The sequence below is a fragment of the Diadema antillarum genome, unplaced genomic scaffold (genome assembly GCF_040938485.1).
Source record: "Diadema antillarum isolate AM-2024a unplaced genomic scaffold, OU_Dant_1.0 scf00000163, whole genome shotgun sequence".
In the NCBI taxonomy this organism is placed as follows: Eukaryota; Metazoa; Echinodermata; class Echinoidea; order Diadematoida; family Diadematidae; genus Diadema; species Diadema antillarum.
Genome location: NW_027271052.1, coordinates 805,994 through 826,664, shown reverse-complemented (window position 1 = coordinate 826,664; position 20,671 = coordinate 805,994). Strand labels below are relative to the sequence as shown.

The following is a 20,671-nucleotide window of genomic DNA, read 5'->3' as shown; positions in this document are numbered from 1 at the left end:
ATGGGAACGCCTACCCCAGTTCCGAATGCCACGAACATTTCGTGCCATGGCTATGAGAACGAAACTGACTGCTACTGGAACACCACGCTGAACAGTACGGCAGAACCCGACCGGACACCGGGCACTAGCTGGGACGACGCCACGTGGATTTTGACCAGTGCCTTTGTCATTTTTACCATGCAGTCAGGTAGGCCATTCACATTCCTTACCCCCGAAAACTCGTCTAAAAGCACTGAATTGATGCCTTTGTTTATTAACAAGCATGAAGAGAATCAAGAAGAAAGAAATAAAACTAAGAAAAGCACAGTCACAGGCACGCACGTAAAGAGACAGAATGCAAGTTTTGCTGTGTTTCACGATATGTACGGAAAGACAAAAATCTAACAATATGTTTGGCAGAGATATAAGAGAAAAGCAATTCATATAAACACGAGCATCTCCCTGCATGTTTCTTTTTCTATGTCTGTCTGTCTGTCAGTCTGTTTGTCTGCCTGTTTGTATGTGTGTCTGTCTATCCGTCTGTCCGTCCGTCTGTCTGCCTGTCTGTCTGTCTGTCTGTGTCTCATCTCCCCTTTCTCTCTTCATCTCTGCACGTCTACCACTCATGTATAGCTCCTAAAAGTCGTTCTACTCAAACACCCTGACACTGTCTTATTAATCAGATTCCTGTAAACGCGTAAAAATAATTATGTTAATTTGTCGAGTTGTAGTCGAGTGGTAGATACACTGTTATTTCAAAATCCAAGGAAACGCACTGCGTGGTCGGATGAAGGTCGTACCATTGGCAATTCAAGCTAGAATGTAAATGACAGTGAAGCATGGGTTTTGTTTTTAGTGCATCCAAGCAGACTAAACTAAAAAAAAAAGGGATGTGAGGGATACAAAGTTGAACGTAAGGCTGACGCATTCTGATTTTACTTACAATGTTTGATGCGTTTTCCTGTTTTCTTTGTTTTTCCTTTGTTAATTTCTTCCAAAGGAAAGAAAAACGGATAAAGAGATATACTTTCAGTAATTAGCTGGTAAAGGGAACTCTTTTGAATAATAATATTATTATCCCACCTGCTGACAGAATTGCTCTTTCAAGGCCGCTTGTGTTATTAATTTTTTTTTCTGTCATTTATCTTTCGAAACGTTTCGCACGCAATTCAAATTGTTTCCTTGTTTTTTACTTTTCTACTCATTTCTCCTCTTTCTGCTCCTCTCTCTTTTTGCTTTTGTCTTGTTTTCACACAGGGTTACCCATCACGCACACACTAAAATACACATAAAGCCTTTCGTCAATATGTATCTGATTATCTAATATTTCTATTGTTCGTATTGTATCTATCCCTTTTGATGTATACTTTACAACTTATACTGTATCAGGAGCACATACAACGTTGGTTGCCGGAGTTATGATGTAGGCGGCCCTTTTAGCGCATAAAGCATTACTCTTTAAACCGTGTTTTATACAGGCGTTGCAGCTTGTGCATCTTGCAAAATAATACGGTATGTCCTTGAGTTTGAGTAATGGGACATTGTGTCCGTCCCAGGTTTTCATTTGATGGATCTAGTAATGGAAAACAGAAGATGCTTCTAGGCCGATAATCAATCCCAACGAATGAATTAATCACCATGGGTCTTGCGACAATATATATATTTTTTTAATATGGTTATATGTATTCTATAGAAGGTTTTGTCGGGGAACCTCTATACAAAATAACAACAAAAAGAATAAGAATAATCACCATTATTACTTCATTTAGACTGCTACTACTTGTACTACTACTGCTACTACTGCTGCTACTGGTGCTGCTACTACTACTATACTACTGCTACTACTTTTACTGCTGATGCTACTACTACTACTTCTACTATACTACTACTACTGTATACTACTACTGCCAATACTTCACTTCCAACGTTTAAAAGATAGTTATAACCAAGTGTAATTATTGCCCGTTGTAGACACAAATTACTTCGACCATGAAGGACCAACACATTTATTTTCATTTCGGCTGCGTGAGTAACAATTTTCTGTAAGTAATGCATCTAATCAATGGCTGCCTTTTGAAGAATAATGTACACGTCTTAATGGATTCTAATCAGTCTATAGGAAGACAACTACGTCGACTTAATATAGATAATTTTGGTATTCACTTTCATTTTCATTTATTTCATTTCCACCAATGCAAAACACATCATACACAAAATAACAAAATATCAATACAATTGAAAAGAATTCAAATATGTATACATATTTCAAGTCTGCTTTTAGCAATCAATAGGTGACTCTTACAACTAACCCATTTTAATTCAAACTATCTCTGAAGATATAGAAGCCTTTTCAAAGTAAGAAAAGATTAGAAGCCCATGTTCTGTCTCTCTCTTTTCACACACACACACACACACACACACACACGCACACATACACATGCGAGCATACATGCACTGCATAAACACATGTATATACTCACACACACAAACACACACACACATTTATCAATGTACATATATGATTTAAGAGTCGTATTGCAAAATGAGCTATAAGCGCCATTTAAAACATTAATTCCATCATAAGATAGAGCAAAATGAAACTTTTCCAGTAATCCCTCACCTAAGACATAACAAGGAATATTCTAGAAGTTATGATTAACAATATTCTGTATTTTCTTATCATTTTCTTTGTTCTTTAGGAACTTCAGTCGGAATATCTCAACTTCAAAGGAATGGATTTAGCTCGTTTTGTGATAAAACTCTTCATATATGTATAGGGCTATCCTTCTGTCTCTATTTGCTTGCATCCACGCTGCTTTTAACCTGCGCTTAGTCGGCCGATCTTTTAAGATTCAAGCTTGACTTAACTGACTTAACTGTTGGAGGTGACATGGACACGTTTGAATGGGTCGGCGATTTTACGCACAACATGTCAACCGAGTCTGTGGGGTGACAAATCGAAGAGACGAGTGTCGCATTCAGCTTGTCTCTCCCTAGCCTAAAACCTGAATTGAAATAAAAACATAATTGAACCTTAGGGCAAGAACGAAAGGGGAAAAAATCTAAACCAAGGGAGCTCTTTCAATTTGATGACGCATTTTGAATAGTGACATTGTCAGTGCGTCATCAAACAGTTTTCCGGATGCTATAGAAGGTAAAACCAGGGAGATGAGACACCTCCCTGGTAAAAGTCACAGGGGAAAATATGCCAAGTGTATCTTCTTGTTCTTGCGCAACAATGCAAGCCCTTTAAAGGTTCTCTTTCTGAAGTATTTTCTGCATCCATTTCGTTCTTTTAAACAACATTTCTTCCATTCATTCCTCTGTCATCCTGTTATTCCCCGACGTCTAATTGCCTCTAATTCTCTCTCCATTCCACATTCTCCCCCTTTCTGTCCGATATGACTCTCGATATTTCTTACTCTTTCTCATCCCAGCCTTAGCCCTTTCCGTCCGCAGTTTCCTTTCTCAAAAATTGAATGGATGATGGAGTAGAGTGAGACTGTTGCCTGTCTGTAATCGCTGACATGACAAATGTGAACAAAACGTCTCTTCTTTCTTTAAAAAAAATGCAAGTTCTGTTTTTGTATCATCTGTATCATGTGTAATGACGCACATAGAGGGCCCTACAGGGTCCCCGGTGATTTATTTCTTTTGTTTTATTTTTTATTTTGTAACTTTCTCATTTGTAAAGTATTTCGGAAAGAATGTGATAAGATGTCACAATCATAATCGCATTCATAATCATAATCATAACAAGATACGATCCAAGGTGCAGAGGAATATTTTGCATGGAGAAGTTTGATTTTGATATAAAGCTCTACGAGAAAGCGAAAAGATAAAATAGTGAAACTTTTCAAATTGAGGTGCCAAATCAAATTAGATTGTTTAAAGGGGTGGTATAGTTCTGGTTGAGATGGGGATTCAGATTTTATTATTTTGCGAGATGATAAGAAACCACTTTATATAAAATATGAAAGAACATACAATTCAAAAAGGAATTCAAATTTTATGTGGTCAGCTTTGGTTTTGAAATGGCTGAGATATCCGAAAACAAACAGGTTCTGATAAAAGATGGGTCCCGCTTTTTATTCGGAACATTTTGTTTTATTATGTTTTTAGATATCTAGGCCATTTTCAAAACTGATTTTCTTTTTTTTTTGGTAATAAACCTTGAATTCTTCTTTGAATTGCATGCCCTGCCATATTTCATATAAGTGGTTTTTTATCATCTCGCAAAATGTTAAAACCTGTGTCCCCATCTCAACCAAAACTACACCATCCTTAAATGTCCTACACTGCCTCCTCATGTATCTTGGTTTCTTAAGTTCTGAGAAGGAATAAAGCAAAAAGAAAAAAAAAACACGGCGAGATGCACTTCGATCATTTTGTATTTCTCTGAATATATGCTTTTCCCGATAAACGTTGAAATTTGCTTCGGCCATTGGACAAAACACATAACGAGCCCACGTATGAATTCCACACTCTATGAAATTAAACAAAACGTGTTTATAGTCCATCAACCCTAGAATATAATTACCACAACTATGACATGTTAGATCTTCCTTTTTATTCAGTTCAATTAAAACTAATCTTTCATAGAAAATGTTTAGATGTGTGATTATAACGATTTTGAAATGATCTGTTCCTGCTGGTTATACTATAAATGAAATAATTACAAATGATAGAATGAACGTTTTGTGTTAATTGAAGCGTTGAACATTACCTGATATTAAATGGGTTAGTCAAATACCGGTTAGTGATTGGCTGAACACAGTCACGTGATGGAGGTACATTCGTTATGTTCGCCCATGGGCGAACACTCTTGTGAATGTTCTCCCATGGGAAAACATTTTCACGTAACAAATGACAGAAGGCTTAGGACCGCGCGCGCACAGTGAATTTGGCTCTGCGCGATCGAGCGCAGCGATGCGAGCGATCGAGTGCGTTGTGCTGGTGGTTGACGTTGACGTATTTGACGTATTTGACTAACCCATATAATATAACAGATGATGACTTTTGTTGTCGGGAACATGTACCAAACGTTCCACCCTCAGGGTTTGAAATGCTATTTCAGGAGGCTATAAGACCCTCGACTTCGCCTCGGGACTCATAACCTCCCTCAATAGCATTTCAAACCCTCCGGGTGGAACATTCGGTATGTTCCCTCCCCCGCCAGTCATCATCTATATATCAAAACCACAAATGTAAAAGCTACATAACCTCACAATCGAAAGCATAAGATACAGGGGCAGATGGAATAGTTGGCAAAAGATTTTCGTTGCCATGGTTATATGCCATTTCAGACACTTAAAAAACTATTATCGTAAACACACCCCCCTCCCTCAAGAGGAAAAAAACCAACAACAAACAAACCTCAAGTCCAGGTGAATCTTCCCTACATGTAGGTGTCAAACAATTTCCCCCGTTTGGACTGAATGCAACTGACTATACAGCAGATGGTCGAACAACAAAACCAGGTGAAACAAACAAACAAACAAACAAACAAACAAACAAACAAACAAACAAACAAACAAACTGTCTGTTATTGCTAAGTGCTGCTAATGCCTGAAGTTTGACCTTGACGTTGGAAAGGGCATATAGCGCTTTGCCAATAGAAGACTGGAAAATGTGGCAAGATGTGTTGAGTGAGTGATCAGGTCTGTGAGAAACCAGGTAAACCAAGTAAAACAATCCACCTGCGATCATCCCATGTTCATTGATTGGAGTTGATGGCAGACGAGAGAATCAAATTTAAACAACCATGCCCCATGAATCAACTTTACATGAACACTGGAAACTCACCCATTAGGATTATTTTCATTTGGTTATGCCCTGTGGATCGTATTTTCGAGATCAGGCGCGCTTGTGAAGGCGATACGGCGCTATTTAGTTCGCATCATCGTGATCATGCTAGACAAACGGTTAAAACAATTAGGAATAAAAGTTTGGAGCTTAACGATTTGTCTTGCTTAAAGCTGAACTGGTTATGAGGTCGTGAACAAAGGGTATAGAAATACTATTTACCGTAACAACATTTAAATGTAGCTATAATTTCTCCTCCAGGAGAAATCGAAGTAGGAATAATATTACAGTATATGCGTGGCATTTCTTTTCTTTCTTTTTTTACCTACTGTTAAAGTTGAATTGGAATGAAAATATTAGTACCGTATAATTACGTTACAAAATACATGAGCGGTCAAAAAAAAAAAAGAAAGAAGGTAACGAAACGAAGATGCATTTCAGAGAAGACAAATATGTCTTCACCGAGACATCTGTACGCCTTCCTCTTTGTTCTTTTATGTTTTTATTTTCTTATGCACGGATGTTAAAACCTATGCGACAGAAGGTTTCTGGATACTTTTTCAAAAATATACTAACAGTGTTGGATATCATTATAATTATCATCTACCGAAAATGCCACTGTTTGTTTCCTTCCTAATGCAGAATTTTTGCTTGCACAAAAGCATGACCACTTATTTGAAATCATTTATTTCCGATTAAAAAAAAATAAAATTGTGTGCCTTGCTACCAATTTGACAGCTACGATTTAATTGTCAACAAAATTAAATGGTTGTGTAAAACCATGCAGTCGGAATTTTACTAGCTCGGCTTAGAAATCATCATCTACACAGCTGACTACGTATAGTAACTGCACAGTTTTGATACATCATCACGCACACTCGCGCGCACACACACAACTTACGTGCACAGACCTATTTTTGTCTGCATCTTTGTGAATGATGTGTAACCGGGCGCCTTTTATAATGACGCTTTACGAATGCTGTTCATCATCATCATCATCATCATCATCGTCATTATCATCATCATCATCATCATCACCATCATCATCATCATCACCATCATCACCATCATCATCATCATCATCTTCATCATCACCACACACGCTCACACACCCACACACACCATCACACATTTACACACACAGATACCCACATACGTCCACGATGTGATCATACAGATGAACGTGCTGCTTCAACTCAGCTTCACACGAGTACACCATATGAATACACAGTCTACATAGAAAAGGAATGCAACTGTATACTTAATCAGGACGTAATAACTATTAATCCAGGACACGGGTAGTGAATAATTTGATTTTGGTGCATCTATTCATTTTTTTTTGATCCATCACCCTCTCCTCCCCCCCCCCCCCCACAAAACACACACACACACACACACACACACACACACACACACACACACACACACAAGACACACACGCGCGCACACACACCACAAACTAGCAATAGGTATCTATAGGCCTACTTGACAATGCTTGACGGGAGTACCGCGCACACGCACACATGCACACTAAAAAGGTAGTCGACGTACTGTGTCTTTGATGTTGTTGTTTCTTGTTTCTGTCCACGCTGCTGTCCTTGCAAGTCGAATGCCGCGAGGCGACTCATGCTCGCTAATTAGTGTAAGAGTTTAATGCATGATTTGACTTTATGACGCCTTGGAAACTATAGCATGTAACAGAAGCTTTATTATACGCACACGCATACGACCAAGCAAGGAGTCCTACTTCAAGTTCATCTTATACAAGGCCGTTTTAGCGTGAAGGTTCGTTTTAAGCCAAAATACCATTGAATACTACTTTCCTTAATATGAAACCTACGCGTGCGAGCACACATGCACACAAACTCACAAGGACACACATACGCACAAAACAAATGACATCATACAACTATAGAAATGTCGCTATGGCGACAGGGATGCCTCCGCCATTATGCATGATTCTCCCAATAGGTCCATAGTACATCTTGACGATGTGTGACGACAGTTTGACATAACTAGCAAAATATCAAAATGACATGTCAGTAACGTGTTTAATGTCCACTTTTCTTGAACTAGGTTTACTTGGCTATGTATAGTGCTCAAGAGAGCAGGTATTTGGGGATTCGAGGATTTTTACTCGATTTTTGACTCTTTTATAAGTTTATGCATTGAGTAATTTCCAAAGTATGGAGAAAAGGTGTCATTTAAGCATCAGATAATAAAATTTTAGCATTTTAACCTGGGCTTTGACCCTTGACCTTTAATCTTTTACTCCATGACTCTGAAATTCTTAAGAGAATCACTGTCAGGCAGTATATGTATAAATATGTACCAAGTTTCATGATGATAGCTTGAACCACTTCAAAGATCTGGTGGAAGAAGTGAAATTCTGCATTTTCACTCGACCTTTGACCTTTGACCTCATGGCCCCAAAGTTTCTCTAATGAATCTTTATGAGTCAATACATGTATACACAAAGTTAGAAGAAAACGACTCTGGCATTGCATAAATATTAGGGAAATAGTGAAATTTTGAGCATTTGACCTAGACCTTTGACCTTTGACCTTGAGCATGTGCAACCCAAAGTTGATGCGCACAATTTCGTCCCCTCGTGCATGTATATGCCAAGTTTTATTAGGATACCTCAAACGGTTTTTTAGTTACTTTCGACAAATTCATTACGGACGGACAACCCGAAAACATATGCCTCCGGCAACACTTCGTGGCAGAGGCATAAACATATGGATGATCCATGGTTATAAAATGACACTCGCCGTAAGTGTGTGGGTGATTGTTTTTTTTTTTTTCAAACCACATTTTTGATGATGATGACTTTTCTTTTATTTCTTTCAATATTTACAACATATACAGTTAAAAAGATGAAATACAACATAATTCACACGTATAACACAGAGGGATGGCATAGGTTATCATAGCAAAGTGGTAACAAGTCAGACTTACAAAAAAGTCATACTTAAAAAAAGAACAAGAAAAGAGAAGTGTAGTAAAGTGAAAGAAAAAGGTATTCCGTAAAAGCCTCAAGGTTTGCAGTGATGGGATCACCTGACTATAAAGAGTTGGAAACGTTACAAGAATAAAAGAAAGTGCGACGCTTGTTGGATAAATTATGCAAGTGGTGGATCAAGTGTCAAGCAACGTGAAACTAATATTTGGTGAGGAGAACTATTTTAAGTTGTGTTTTGAACGTCCTGTTAAATTGTGAATTTCGAATACTGGGCGGTAGTAAATTCCAAATGACCTTACTCCTGGGAATAAATCTATCAGGATATCAATATTCGAGTTTACCTGACTCTTATACCAAGAGAGCCAGTCTTTGTGTAGGGTTGTATTGTGTATAAGCTCCGTTATATAAAATAAAGTTTTCTTTTGTTTGTTTGTTTTCATCGTTTAGGCTTTATCATTGTGTCTCATGCACTTGCCAAAATATTTAATGTAGATTTGAGAGTTACAAAAAAAGAAAGAAAGAAAAGAAAGTGAACCAAACCAAAACCAGCAAGTCCCTAGATTTAGAAGTATCACCATGGCTATCTTCAGCATAAGTATATATATTAAGAGTTTGCTAGTTTAAGAAAAAAAAAACTGGCTTGTCGAAGTTCAATGGTTCTTGTATCTTAATAATTTCAATCTCATTCAGTCCACTTTGTTTATCCATGAAATACACGTTATCTGTTGCAATATGGAAAACATGTTCGTTATGTGCAAGAAAAGTTCGGACACGTATCGGAAAGGTCCACCAACGAGGAAAGATTTATCACGTGATAATGCGTTTGTTCTAAGTTAGGCGTACACTGTAGCTGGCTTATTGAACAGACAAGCTCAATTAGTTAATTGACCCTTATTCTGTCCTATTATAATTTATGGTGATACTGCAAATGACGTTGATGGTCAAAAAGTACAAATTCAAAACGTATGACCTTCAAAAGACAGCAAGCATGTAGGCCTATATGACTATGCGTATTCGAAAGTATCGCTACGAAAAAAAACATGTGAAAATAAAATTCATCATGGGGTACCAATTAATTCTCCACACTCCACACCGAGATGGAATCGATTTCTTCAGTATGATACTCAATAAGTAATGTAAGAGGTCTTTACTTGAGTGCACATGCAAACTAATTAATCATTCATTTACTGTGCGAAATACTCGTCGTTGACAAGTCAAATTAGTTCGTCACACTCGCCATACTCGCGGCACACGTAACAGCAAAAGCATTTTCGTCTTTCAGCGATCATTTCCGTCAAATTTTCCTTGAAATTCATCTCATATCTTTGTCTGTTGTGATTTCTTGGTTATTTCATTTTTTCTGCAACCGTTCCCTTTTTCCATATTTAGGGTTAACATACGCACACGTATGCCCACACCATACAAACAAAAAACACAGACACAGACACACACAGACACAGACACAGACACAGACACACACAGACATACACACATACAAACACACCCTAATCAGAGTGCACATGGAGACAAACATATACGTCTGTCACATAAACGAAAACAATGATCCACGATTTCCAAGCACATTATGATTAAAGACAATTTTACATTTGTATGGCTACAGAGTTAAAGCCCGTTTTAACGTAAAAAAAAAAGACATTATAATTTGTGCCGTTTACCATGTTGAATAAAGTTTGTTCCACACACAAGATGCAATAACATAAAATCAGGAAATAATTAAATTCCAAATGTTGTCATTACATATTTAAAGATTATCTTTAATGTTTTTAATGTTCTCTGACTGCCGAATACGTGGAGTAAGTGAGATAATGCCGACTTAGAATTGGTTCGCCCTCACGATAAAAGACCAATACAATTTGACTAATTCATTTTTAAAAATTCATGAAATTGTGCGAACAAAGACGAACTAGATCCTTACACTTTCGAGTCGATGGGCGGCGGGGATAAATATCAATGACAATTGACGGTTTTGTATGCTATGTCTTTGAAAATGGTTGACGAAAAACAAATTACAATGACAATTGACTACATTGAAGTTAGGATTTGCATTCTGTGTGCTTCTCGGCACAAATTCGAATAACAGATTACTGAAATTGATTTTTAAAATGGCGAAAGAGGACGGAAAACCCCATACTTCAGGTAAGAAAAAAAGAGGGAAAGACGAGTATAAAAGAAAAGAGGGCGTGTGTATAAAAGCCTTAGATATGAAACTATTGTACACTACATTGCGCTGCTTTCATTTTGAAGAACAAGGAATGACGTCATCCTATTGGTAACGTCAACAGGTGTTAAAGGGACTGTACAGTACTCGTTGAGATGGGGATTCAGGTTTATAACATTCCTATAGGTGAGATAATGAGAAACCTCTTATGAAATATGAAAGAGCATGTAATTTTAAGGATTCAATATTTATTTGATGAAAATTGGTTTTCAAATGGCTGAGATATCCAAAAAAGTGATAATAATAAAAAGCGACAGGCCACGCCTTTTATTAGGATCTCTTTGTTTCACCTTGTTTTTGGATATCTCAACAATTTCAAAACCGATTTTCAACAAATAAACTTTTGATACCCCTTAGAATTGCATGCTGTTTGACATCTCATAGAGTGATTTCTGAATATCTCGCAAAACGTTAAAAGCTAAATCCTCACCTCAACCAGAACTGTACAGTCCCTTTAAACAACAACAACAACAAACAAACACATGCGTCTTTCCTGAAGCGTTAGCAACGGAATGGCCCAGGTGTGAAAACATTCCATTTTTACTCGAACAATATCGAACGTGATCAAAACGGGGTGATAGTCACACAGGAACAAATACTGAATGGGGAACAACACCCCATTTCGTATTTAGCTCATTCGCACACTAGTACAATATTAATCATCTTGGGTTTTTTTTTTTCTCATTTGGTTAGGCGCTTCATGCGTTTTAAAAGCGACATAAGACATATCAAAAATCTACAGATGTAGCAACTTGGGCAATTCATATTCAACAGTGTTCAAAGAAAGAATGAACTTGCATAGACCAGATGAGAGAAAGGCCAGTCAATTAAATGGCAGCGATTCTATTGTTTTGCATGGAATGCATTAGCAAACTGTTTCCTTTTTTTATTGATGTTAGTTGCAAAGTACCAAGCATGGAGCTGCTGTGGCAGGTGAATGATTACACAGACAATCCTTACGTCACAGGTGCTAATATGAATGAGTAAACCCACTTGCCTGTTAACACAAAAATGACCACCACCACCAACAACAACATCATCATCATCAACATCAATAACAATGGCGACGACGACAACAAAAAACAAAAAACAAGAGTATTTACAATAGGCGTTTTCACATCAGCTCGATAAAAATCCAAGCTCGAGATATTTTTCGCAGAAAATAGTCAGCAAAATAGCGCGCTATTTCGAAACATCGGGCTGATGTGAAAACGCCTAATGATATAGAGCACAACAGATGATGGAACGTACTCCGATACAACTGACAACTTAAAACACGTGCATTACTAAATCAAAAATTGTCTGGCTGTCGTAAGTGTCATCAAAGTAATCTGATAAGTTGCAATGAATAATTGATCTTCAAATATTTTCAATATGATATCTCGCTTAAAGATGTCGCTTTAAGGGACGACATCTTCAGCTAAAAAGTCATCTAACTTCCAAGAAAGGCATCAAGAGTCATTTTCGCTAGTCTGTCGCCAATTCTCAGAGAGTGGTTTGCGATAATTTAGAAGAAATAAAGAAGTTTACCAAGAAGCTGTGGCCACAAGAATAGTCACGTGAACGTTTTCTTTTATCACATGATCCCGACCGTAAACTGCGAGATCTCGTCACCATGGTAACACAGCATACCAATGAAGTTGTGGTCATGCGGTATTTCCACTTTGTTGCATGTCCAATGCATTTAGAATTCTCGAATGACACTAATTACTTTAGAATAAGATAGAGAGAGAAAGAGATAACAATTGCAAAAAAAGGAAGTCAAATTAGGGTGTCACTGCATAGTTCTTAGGTTTCGTTGTTTTGTATGAGTGTCTCGCCAATAATACTATAAACGACGGATAACTATTGTTTAACTACAGTTTTCAGCAACCGTCTTATCTGGTGGAAAGAGATACATTGGATAATTTACGAATAGCGTACTGGTCATGTGCGATGCAACTTACGGTTTAGGCGATATCTAACGGATATGGAAATTTTAAAAGATTTTTTTGTATACCTATGCTGCTGTACTTCGTAATCCCATTTTTGCTGGGAGCACAAATCCTTTCCCTTGTCTTGTCCGATTTAAGCTGAAAGTACTCAGGACTGTGAATCATTAACTAATGTTAATAGCACGTTACGTACGTGACAATATCATAACCAGGGGCGGATCCAGGAATTCTGTAAAGGGGGGGGGGGGGGAGTGGGGGGTGGGGGCGTGACTAATATTTCTGGTGCCACTTCCGCGGGTTTCATTTCATTTTTTTCCTTTTTTTATTTCTTCTGTTTTTAACGAAAAATAAAGGGGGGGGGGGCGTGCGCCGGTTGCGCCCCCCTCTGGATCCGCCACTGATAACGAAACAAAAGAAAAAAAATAGATTCGACTCAACATAGGACAAAATGTATACTCTTTATGATGAGATTAAAATACATATCATTTTAGTTCTTAAAATCAAGTTGAAAACAATGCGACATAGGGCCTTTCCTTTCACACAGTTGCAATGTACATACAAGAGATTTCCCCCGGAGAAGAGCGAAAACAGCAAATGAAAGGCTAGATGAAATTAATTTCCTCTTTCATAAATGACATCATGGACTAGCTATACGTTGATCTACTTGACTAGACATCTTTGACGTCGATATCACTATAATGGCCTTCATAAGCTAATGGCACCTCCTTTCATCCGCCACCAACTGCTAGTAGAATAGGTCAAACCCTGTTAGGAGTGTGCACATGCACATCAAATGATTGCTTTCATGCAATTATTTTTGTTCCTATAAGTTGGATCGCGAGGTAGGTATTTTCTTGGCCATGGCCTGCTTTGTAGCTATCCTTCATGTGCGAGGGCAGACCATGTTCAATTAGAAGAAAAATATCTGATGATTTTATGACAAACAATCAACATCAAAACGCCATCAGTGAAAGTGATTGCCATCCCTGAGTTCCCGGTATACAACATGACAAACAAATTTCCAGGTACATACACACAAACCATATCCTAATCACTAACATCCTTATAAAAACAACAACAACAACATGCAGTAGAAACCAGAGATAAATCAATTACATCAACAGCAGTCACAGCAACAAGAATAACACTCACTACCACTGGTACTGCTACCCCAGCTAATGCCACCACAAGTACGACAATTAATACAAACAGAAATAACTTTTGCCAATGTATCTACCGACGATATTCTCGATTTACATTATTTTGTCTATGATGACAACCACTACCTCCATGAAAACACTACCACTACCACAACCACTTATACCACTATCACCAGATCACTACTACTACAACTACCACTACCAATGCTACTACGACTACCATTACTACTGCTACTATCATTGTGGCAATTTCTTCCCTTTCACTTGTAATACCAGTACCACAAACTCCTACTCCTGTTCCTCCTCCTACGAGGTCCTACTTCCACTACTTTATTATTATTATTATTATTATTATTATTATCATCATTATTATTATTATCATTATTATTATTATCATTACTACTACTACTACTGCTGCTGCTGCTACTACTACTACTACTACTACTACCACTACTACTACTATTACTATAACTACTACTACTACTACTACTACTACTACTACTACTACTACTACTACTACTACTACTATCAATACTACTACTACTACCAAACCTACCGGCAAAACTACCGCTATCACCGACACTACTGCTACTTCCACTCTTTCTCGAACTATCAAATCTACGTCTGCTGCTGCAGCTGCTGCGAGAACTGTATTTTCTACTTATATTACAGTTGTTTTCTTGCATGTTTACTTCTTATTTTCAATGTGATGCGCTGTGGATTGTTATTGTTATCCATGTAAAAACTTACTCTATAGTTTGATGAAAGTCAGCTATGATAGTGAGCACCTTGTAAGCCTTTCGTGACTGAGTCTTTATTTCTTTTCTGTGCACCTATGTGAACAGGGTTTGGGCTTCTCGAGTCCGGAATGGTGTCTCGGAAGAACGAGGTCAACATCATGGTCAAGAACGCTGTCGATGTCATTTTCGGAGGCCTGACCTACTGGATGTTCGGCTACGGCTTCAGCTTCGGCGTCGACGAGGGCACGAATAAATTTTGTGGTAAGACGCCCTGATGGGGTGAAAGGAAAGCTTGATATTACGTCCCTATCCTAATAAGCATATGAATTTAATAGTGATAATGAGTTTAGTTAATTTTTGGTACTATTTCTAAATTTATCAATATGAGGTGTTTTATGTTTAACTACAGTCCATTCGTGTAGTATTCCTTCGTGCTCAAGGATCAGTACCTCGCTAGAGGATATATTCAGTGGAATAAGGTATACAGGATTTGCGTTAGGTTTGCTCATAAATCTTATTCGAATGTATCCTTTTTCGCTTGTTTTCTGCCAGTCAAATGTTCCGAATGTTGTTTCAACTAGGCAATATGGTATACAGGTAATGTAATCGGCCTAGTCGATGAATAATAAACACCTCTTTTGCTATATCTGTCTACTGTCTCGTAAATCTCAAGTTGATATAGAATCACACATCTTTATCAAAGCAATCTGGATAGTCTGTACAGATATCATAGTTTGTTTGTATGACTTGTGGATTGCTGTACAGGTGTTGGACACTTCTTCACCGATTCCGTCAACGAGGACGAACTTGGGTGGATCTTCGCTCAGTTTGTATTCCAGGCCTCTTTTGCTACAACGGCTACCACCATTGTTTCCGGTAAGAGGACCACTTTGATACGGAATTCATTTAATCTTCTAAGTGCCGCCGTCTTCTGGGTGGTCATTATTAGCTTCCGAACTTTGATGCTCCTGCTAACACTACTTAGGTAGCGTAGAAGAGTTATGTGTGGAGAATGCTATCGCTATCTTTCACCCATTCCCCTATGCAATTCATTTTTCACATAATATCTCTAATCAATTGTATATGATACGGTTGAAGTGAGACCCTGATTTAACAGGTCCTATCAAACCATGGTTACCGCGACCACGTCCGACATTTTTTGCTTGTTTGTTGGTTTGTTTGTATTTACCCGGTAAAATGTTGCTCGGACGTTGTCACTGTAGCTCTTGCATTCGATTCTCGTCAGCTGCGGTAATTACCCCGACGTTACCCTGACATTACCCCGACAACCCTTCTGTTAAAACGCATGCGCCACAGTCCAAACTAGAGAGGGGCCGTCAAAGGCGGCAGACCCACGCCTAAGTACAAAGTCGGGGTAAACATAATGTGCATTCGGTCATCTACCAGAATTCGGCCACTTAATTGCCAGTGTGCTTTATCACCAGCCAGTGAGTTCTACCAAAGATCGTACACTGAAGTGTACGATCTTTGGTTCTACAGTCACATCACACGCAAATCACATAATTACACATACGGTATTAACACTCATTCACGTACAGGAAAGTCCTTAAGTCTCCTCCAAAAATCCATCGAAAATCCCAAATTCCACCGTCAAAAGTGCAGAATCGGAACTTTTCCAAGCGCGCGCGAATTAAGTCCAGTTTTAAGAGTATTGTCTACGCGACGGGTCGCGGAAAAAGCGCTAAAAATCGAGAAATACGCCGTTTTCTTGCGGGATATTTTGATTATAGCAAGCCGAGAGTGTGATGATATCAAAGGTCGTATGAGTGTACGATCTTTGATGGTATCCACAAAAGCAAAAAAGAAAAACAAAATTTACGTACCCCCTAGGCAATTACCCCTATGATTAGTGTCTACGGGAATTATTCAATGCAAGGGTTGAATGCAAATGTCTACTGCACCAGTATTCGGCCACCAACGAGCGCCGCAACGTCCCCGGTGCAATTTTGCACCAACAGTGTAGAGCGCGATGCATTTTCAGCGGCCTTGCACACGCATTGACATTGAGCACGCATATCGTGCAGTGTGACTGCGACCGAGCAAAATGCTCCTCCAACGAAAAAAACAATCAATGTTAATTTGAAAAATCATCAAATATCAAAGGTCGTATGAGTGTACGATCTTTGATGGTATCCACAAAAGCAAAAAAGAAAAACAAAATTTACGTACCCCCTAGGCAATTACCCCTATGATTAGTGTCTACGGGAATTATTCAATGCAAGGGTTGAATGCAAATGTCTACTGCACCAGTATTAGCCCACCAACGAGCGCCGCAACGTCCCCGGTGCAATTTTGCACCAACAGTGTAGAGCGCGATGCATTTTCAGCGGCCTTGCACACGCATTGACATTGAGCGCGCATATCGTGCAGTGTGACTGCGACCGAGCAAAATGCTCCTCCAACGAAAAAAACAATCAATGTTGATTTGAAAAATCATCAAAATACGGGCCAGTTTGTGATGACGGAGAACGAACTTTCATAAATCTAGAAGGACATAGTCCCTCAAATAGGCCTAAACGTAAATTTCGGAATTCTTACGAACATTTGAGCAGCGAAGTCGGATCGTTGGGGAGTTTATGTCTTCGTATGGTAGCGGAAAATCGCAAAGTGAGAAACGGGAAATTTTCGGAATGGTCACTATACCATGGGGTCAAAACTTCAAGGTCACACAGAATTTGCAAGGGTCAACCGATTATCACCAAAATCTAATCGATTCTTTCCTGTCATTATCCAAACATTCCCTGAACATTTCGTGCAAATCCGTTTTCCCGTTCTCTTGTTATCTTGTACACAAACAAACAAACAAACAAACAAACAAACAAACAAACATACAAACAAACAAACAAACAAACAAACAAACAAACAAACAAAAAAAAAAACAAAAAAACAAACAAACAAACAAACAAACAAACAAACATACGGAACCCTTTACATAACCCCCTGCCGATTTTCATCGGCGTGGGTAACAAAATGGTTCGCCGCTCGTCGATCACATGCATGAATTGTAACCATACCCTCTTTGCGCATGAACGGGTAAGTTGTTACAGAAACCTACCCGGCTATCCGGAGAAGGCTTATCGATCGGTGTGTTGGTTTAAAACTGTACTTTTATTGTGCAACGCGAGGAATTTTGTTCTCCGGACGTTGTCCCGACGTTGTAGGGGGTAAGGGCTGTTTTAGTAATGGATGGATGAGCAAGGGTGTCTTCAATTGACGCCCAATCTCATTGCTGACACCACGCCCTCATGCGTTCGTACTTGCCACGCCTTTCTACATCATTACATGCTGGCTTCGAAGGGGTCCTTTGCATGGTGCGGATTATAAAATCCTGAGAAATGAATCCTTAATGAACGGCTAATTTTCAGTGTGGCATTTAGAGAGAATAACGGTTGAGTGAGCAAACTGCGGGCAGTATCAAGTACATGTGATCGCCAATCGTTTTTACTCACCCATTCGAACTTGCCTTGGATTACACGCAGTCAATCCTTACATCAGTCACAAAAATCCATTTGGGATACACACTTATTTCCTCATTTCAAGTCACCCCTTTTCACTTGTCTGACATTGAAATACATAAGATACACATTTGATTTGGTAGGCTTACATGTTTTCTCTTTAATTTGATTAGAATACGAAAATACTGGAAAGAGAAGGCAACAACTGAGGGAGAGATAGATAGACAGATAGACAGACTGATAGACAGAGAGGGAGGAATTAGAGGCAAATCGAGTTACAGAAAGTAATATGTTTCATTTTCACAAAGGACACACACATGTATAGTGTCAGCATCCTATGCCCATACGCTATATGAATTTGAATTACTGAAACTGCACTGATCTTACACTCAAGACACAGGGAACAGTTCAGCACGTTTATTTTCATATTTCACTTGACGTCTATCTGTCTATACATATTCTAAGGACAAAAATAGGAAAAAAAAAAAGGATAGCTAACATTATGATATAAAGCGGAACCACAAAAGCAGAGCTTGTAACCACGGGTTCCAGGAAAAAAAAATAATAATGTAAATTTGTTTTGCAATAGAGATAGGACGCAAAGTACTATTGACAAAAATATATAACTATGAAAGGTAAAATAGCAAGGGACAAAGGTCACAGAAGGTGAAAGAAAAGAGAATATCAGTAAAAACGTGTATTTCTTAAGACTGATCGCTCCCCCCCCCCATACACACACACACACACACACACACACACACAGAGGGTACAGCAGTTGTTCAATTTACCTTTTTAGTATTTTGTTACCTTTTTATGTCTGCTTGCGCAATTGTCCTTCATTTTTAATCCTCATAAAAAGCAATTTCTCATCAAACAATAAATACTCCTATCATGATGCGACCTTTATAGCGACAGGTAAATTAAACGGTAAAAACACAGAATAACAGCAATATAGTATTACGCAGTACATGCGATATTTTTGATGCATTGAGGTTGTGTTTTTTTTTTTTTTTCGCCACAGCCTTCCTTGAGCTTGTATTGAACGCTTGGATAGTCGCGACCTCGTTCAGACGTTAAGTCCACTTGACTTTAATGAATAAAACAACCCAACAACAACAAGAAAACAAAATGGTTATTTGAGAAAGAAAAAAAAAAGACTAAGGTCTATAGGCATTAGTGCGTTGAGAAACATATACGGCTATGCTTTTTATTCGCCGGAAACTGAGCTGATTGTATTGCAAATACTTCATCTTAAAAGAAATACGAGTCACGTTACCCATGTTACCAGGGCGAAGTCGATATTCGCATCAGTAACACCATTTTCACTGTATACCTATTCAATACGGTCTGACGGTCGCTTTTGAACGTTAAGACTGGGCAAGCAATTCAAGTTGCTATACTACTCTTTAATGAATAGAAACATTGCATGTAGCTTACGTTGTTATTCAGGGTATATACAAAAAGCAACATTTGCTATCCTATTTTTTTTTACACAGTTTATACGATATATTTCTGTATACCCTTGAAATTAAGTGCACATGTCTGACTCTTTCGGGTAGTAGTAGGGCAGTTGACACAGTTTATCCGTATGTGTGATAGAAACTTTGCTATAATGTTAACTTTTAGGCAATGCCTAAAACCCTGGTGCACGAGAAAACCTTTGTTCGTTGAAGGTTTCATATAATGGTACATTTGGCATTGTTTAATTTGATACACATCAATTTCCCCATTAGTGTCATGTACAGCCTATGAATCTTATTCTCACCATGTAATCAAATACAATGACAAACCTCTGGCGTCATTGCCGCTAGATACGGAGGAAATTTGATTTGAAAGGTTAATGCGTTCCTCCAACTAGCAAACAGATTAATTTATTTGTGTCTCTGACACAGCGCTCTGGCTAAGGTTGCGTTTATCGAACGCTTTGCTTGTTAACTTTCGAATGACAGTCGCAGCTACGTTATATTCCTTTGTTTCCAATGAATAGCAATCTGTACAAGTTGGAGCTTCTATTGTTTTGGGTTGTCTATAGAAGAACCTTGGTCTTTTGACAATTTTGCGGCAGGAAAGTTACGGCCTAATTAAACAATTTTGGCCCTTTCTAGATACGATCTGTAGCGTCATGGGACCTTATGATTATGAATAGTTGAACATTCTGAGGCAGTTTGTGTTGGTTGTAGAAGAGCAAATCGCCAAATCGCTGCCCTGATAACATGGATAATAAGGACGTCGTCGTTGTGTGTGTGGGTGTGTGTGTGTGTGTGTGTGTGTTTATATACTGCCTTAAATATTCAAGTATTCGCTCAGTTATTCTATCTTTATTATTTTTGTTACTGCTTTATTGTACACGTACACGCCTACTCCCCTCGGCTC

General features: G+C 38.4%; 1 protein-coding gene across 1 annotated transcript in view; it reads left to right on the top strand.

Moving 5' to 3' along the window:
* Positions 1-20,671, top strand: part of LOC139722337 (putative ammonium transporter 2) — a 46,363-nt gene continuing 25,692 nt past the window's right edge. Inside the window, exons 1-3 of the mRNA XM_071633647.1 lie at positions 1-187; positions 14,928-15,083; positions 15,588-15,698. Of these exons, the coding sequence (XP_071489748.1) occupies positions 1-187; positions 14,928-15,083; positions 15,588-15,698 (454 nt within the window). The remainder of the gene's footprint in view (positions 188-14,927; positions 15,084-15,587; positions 15,699-20,671) is intronic.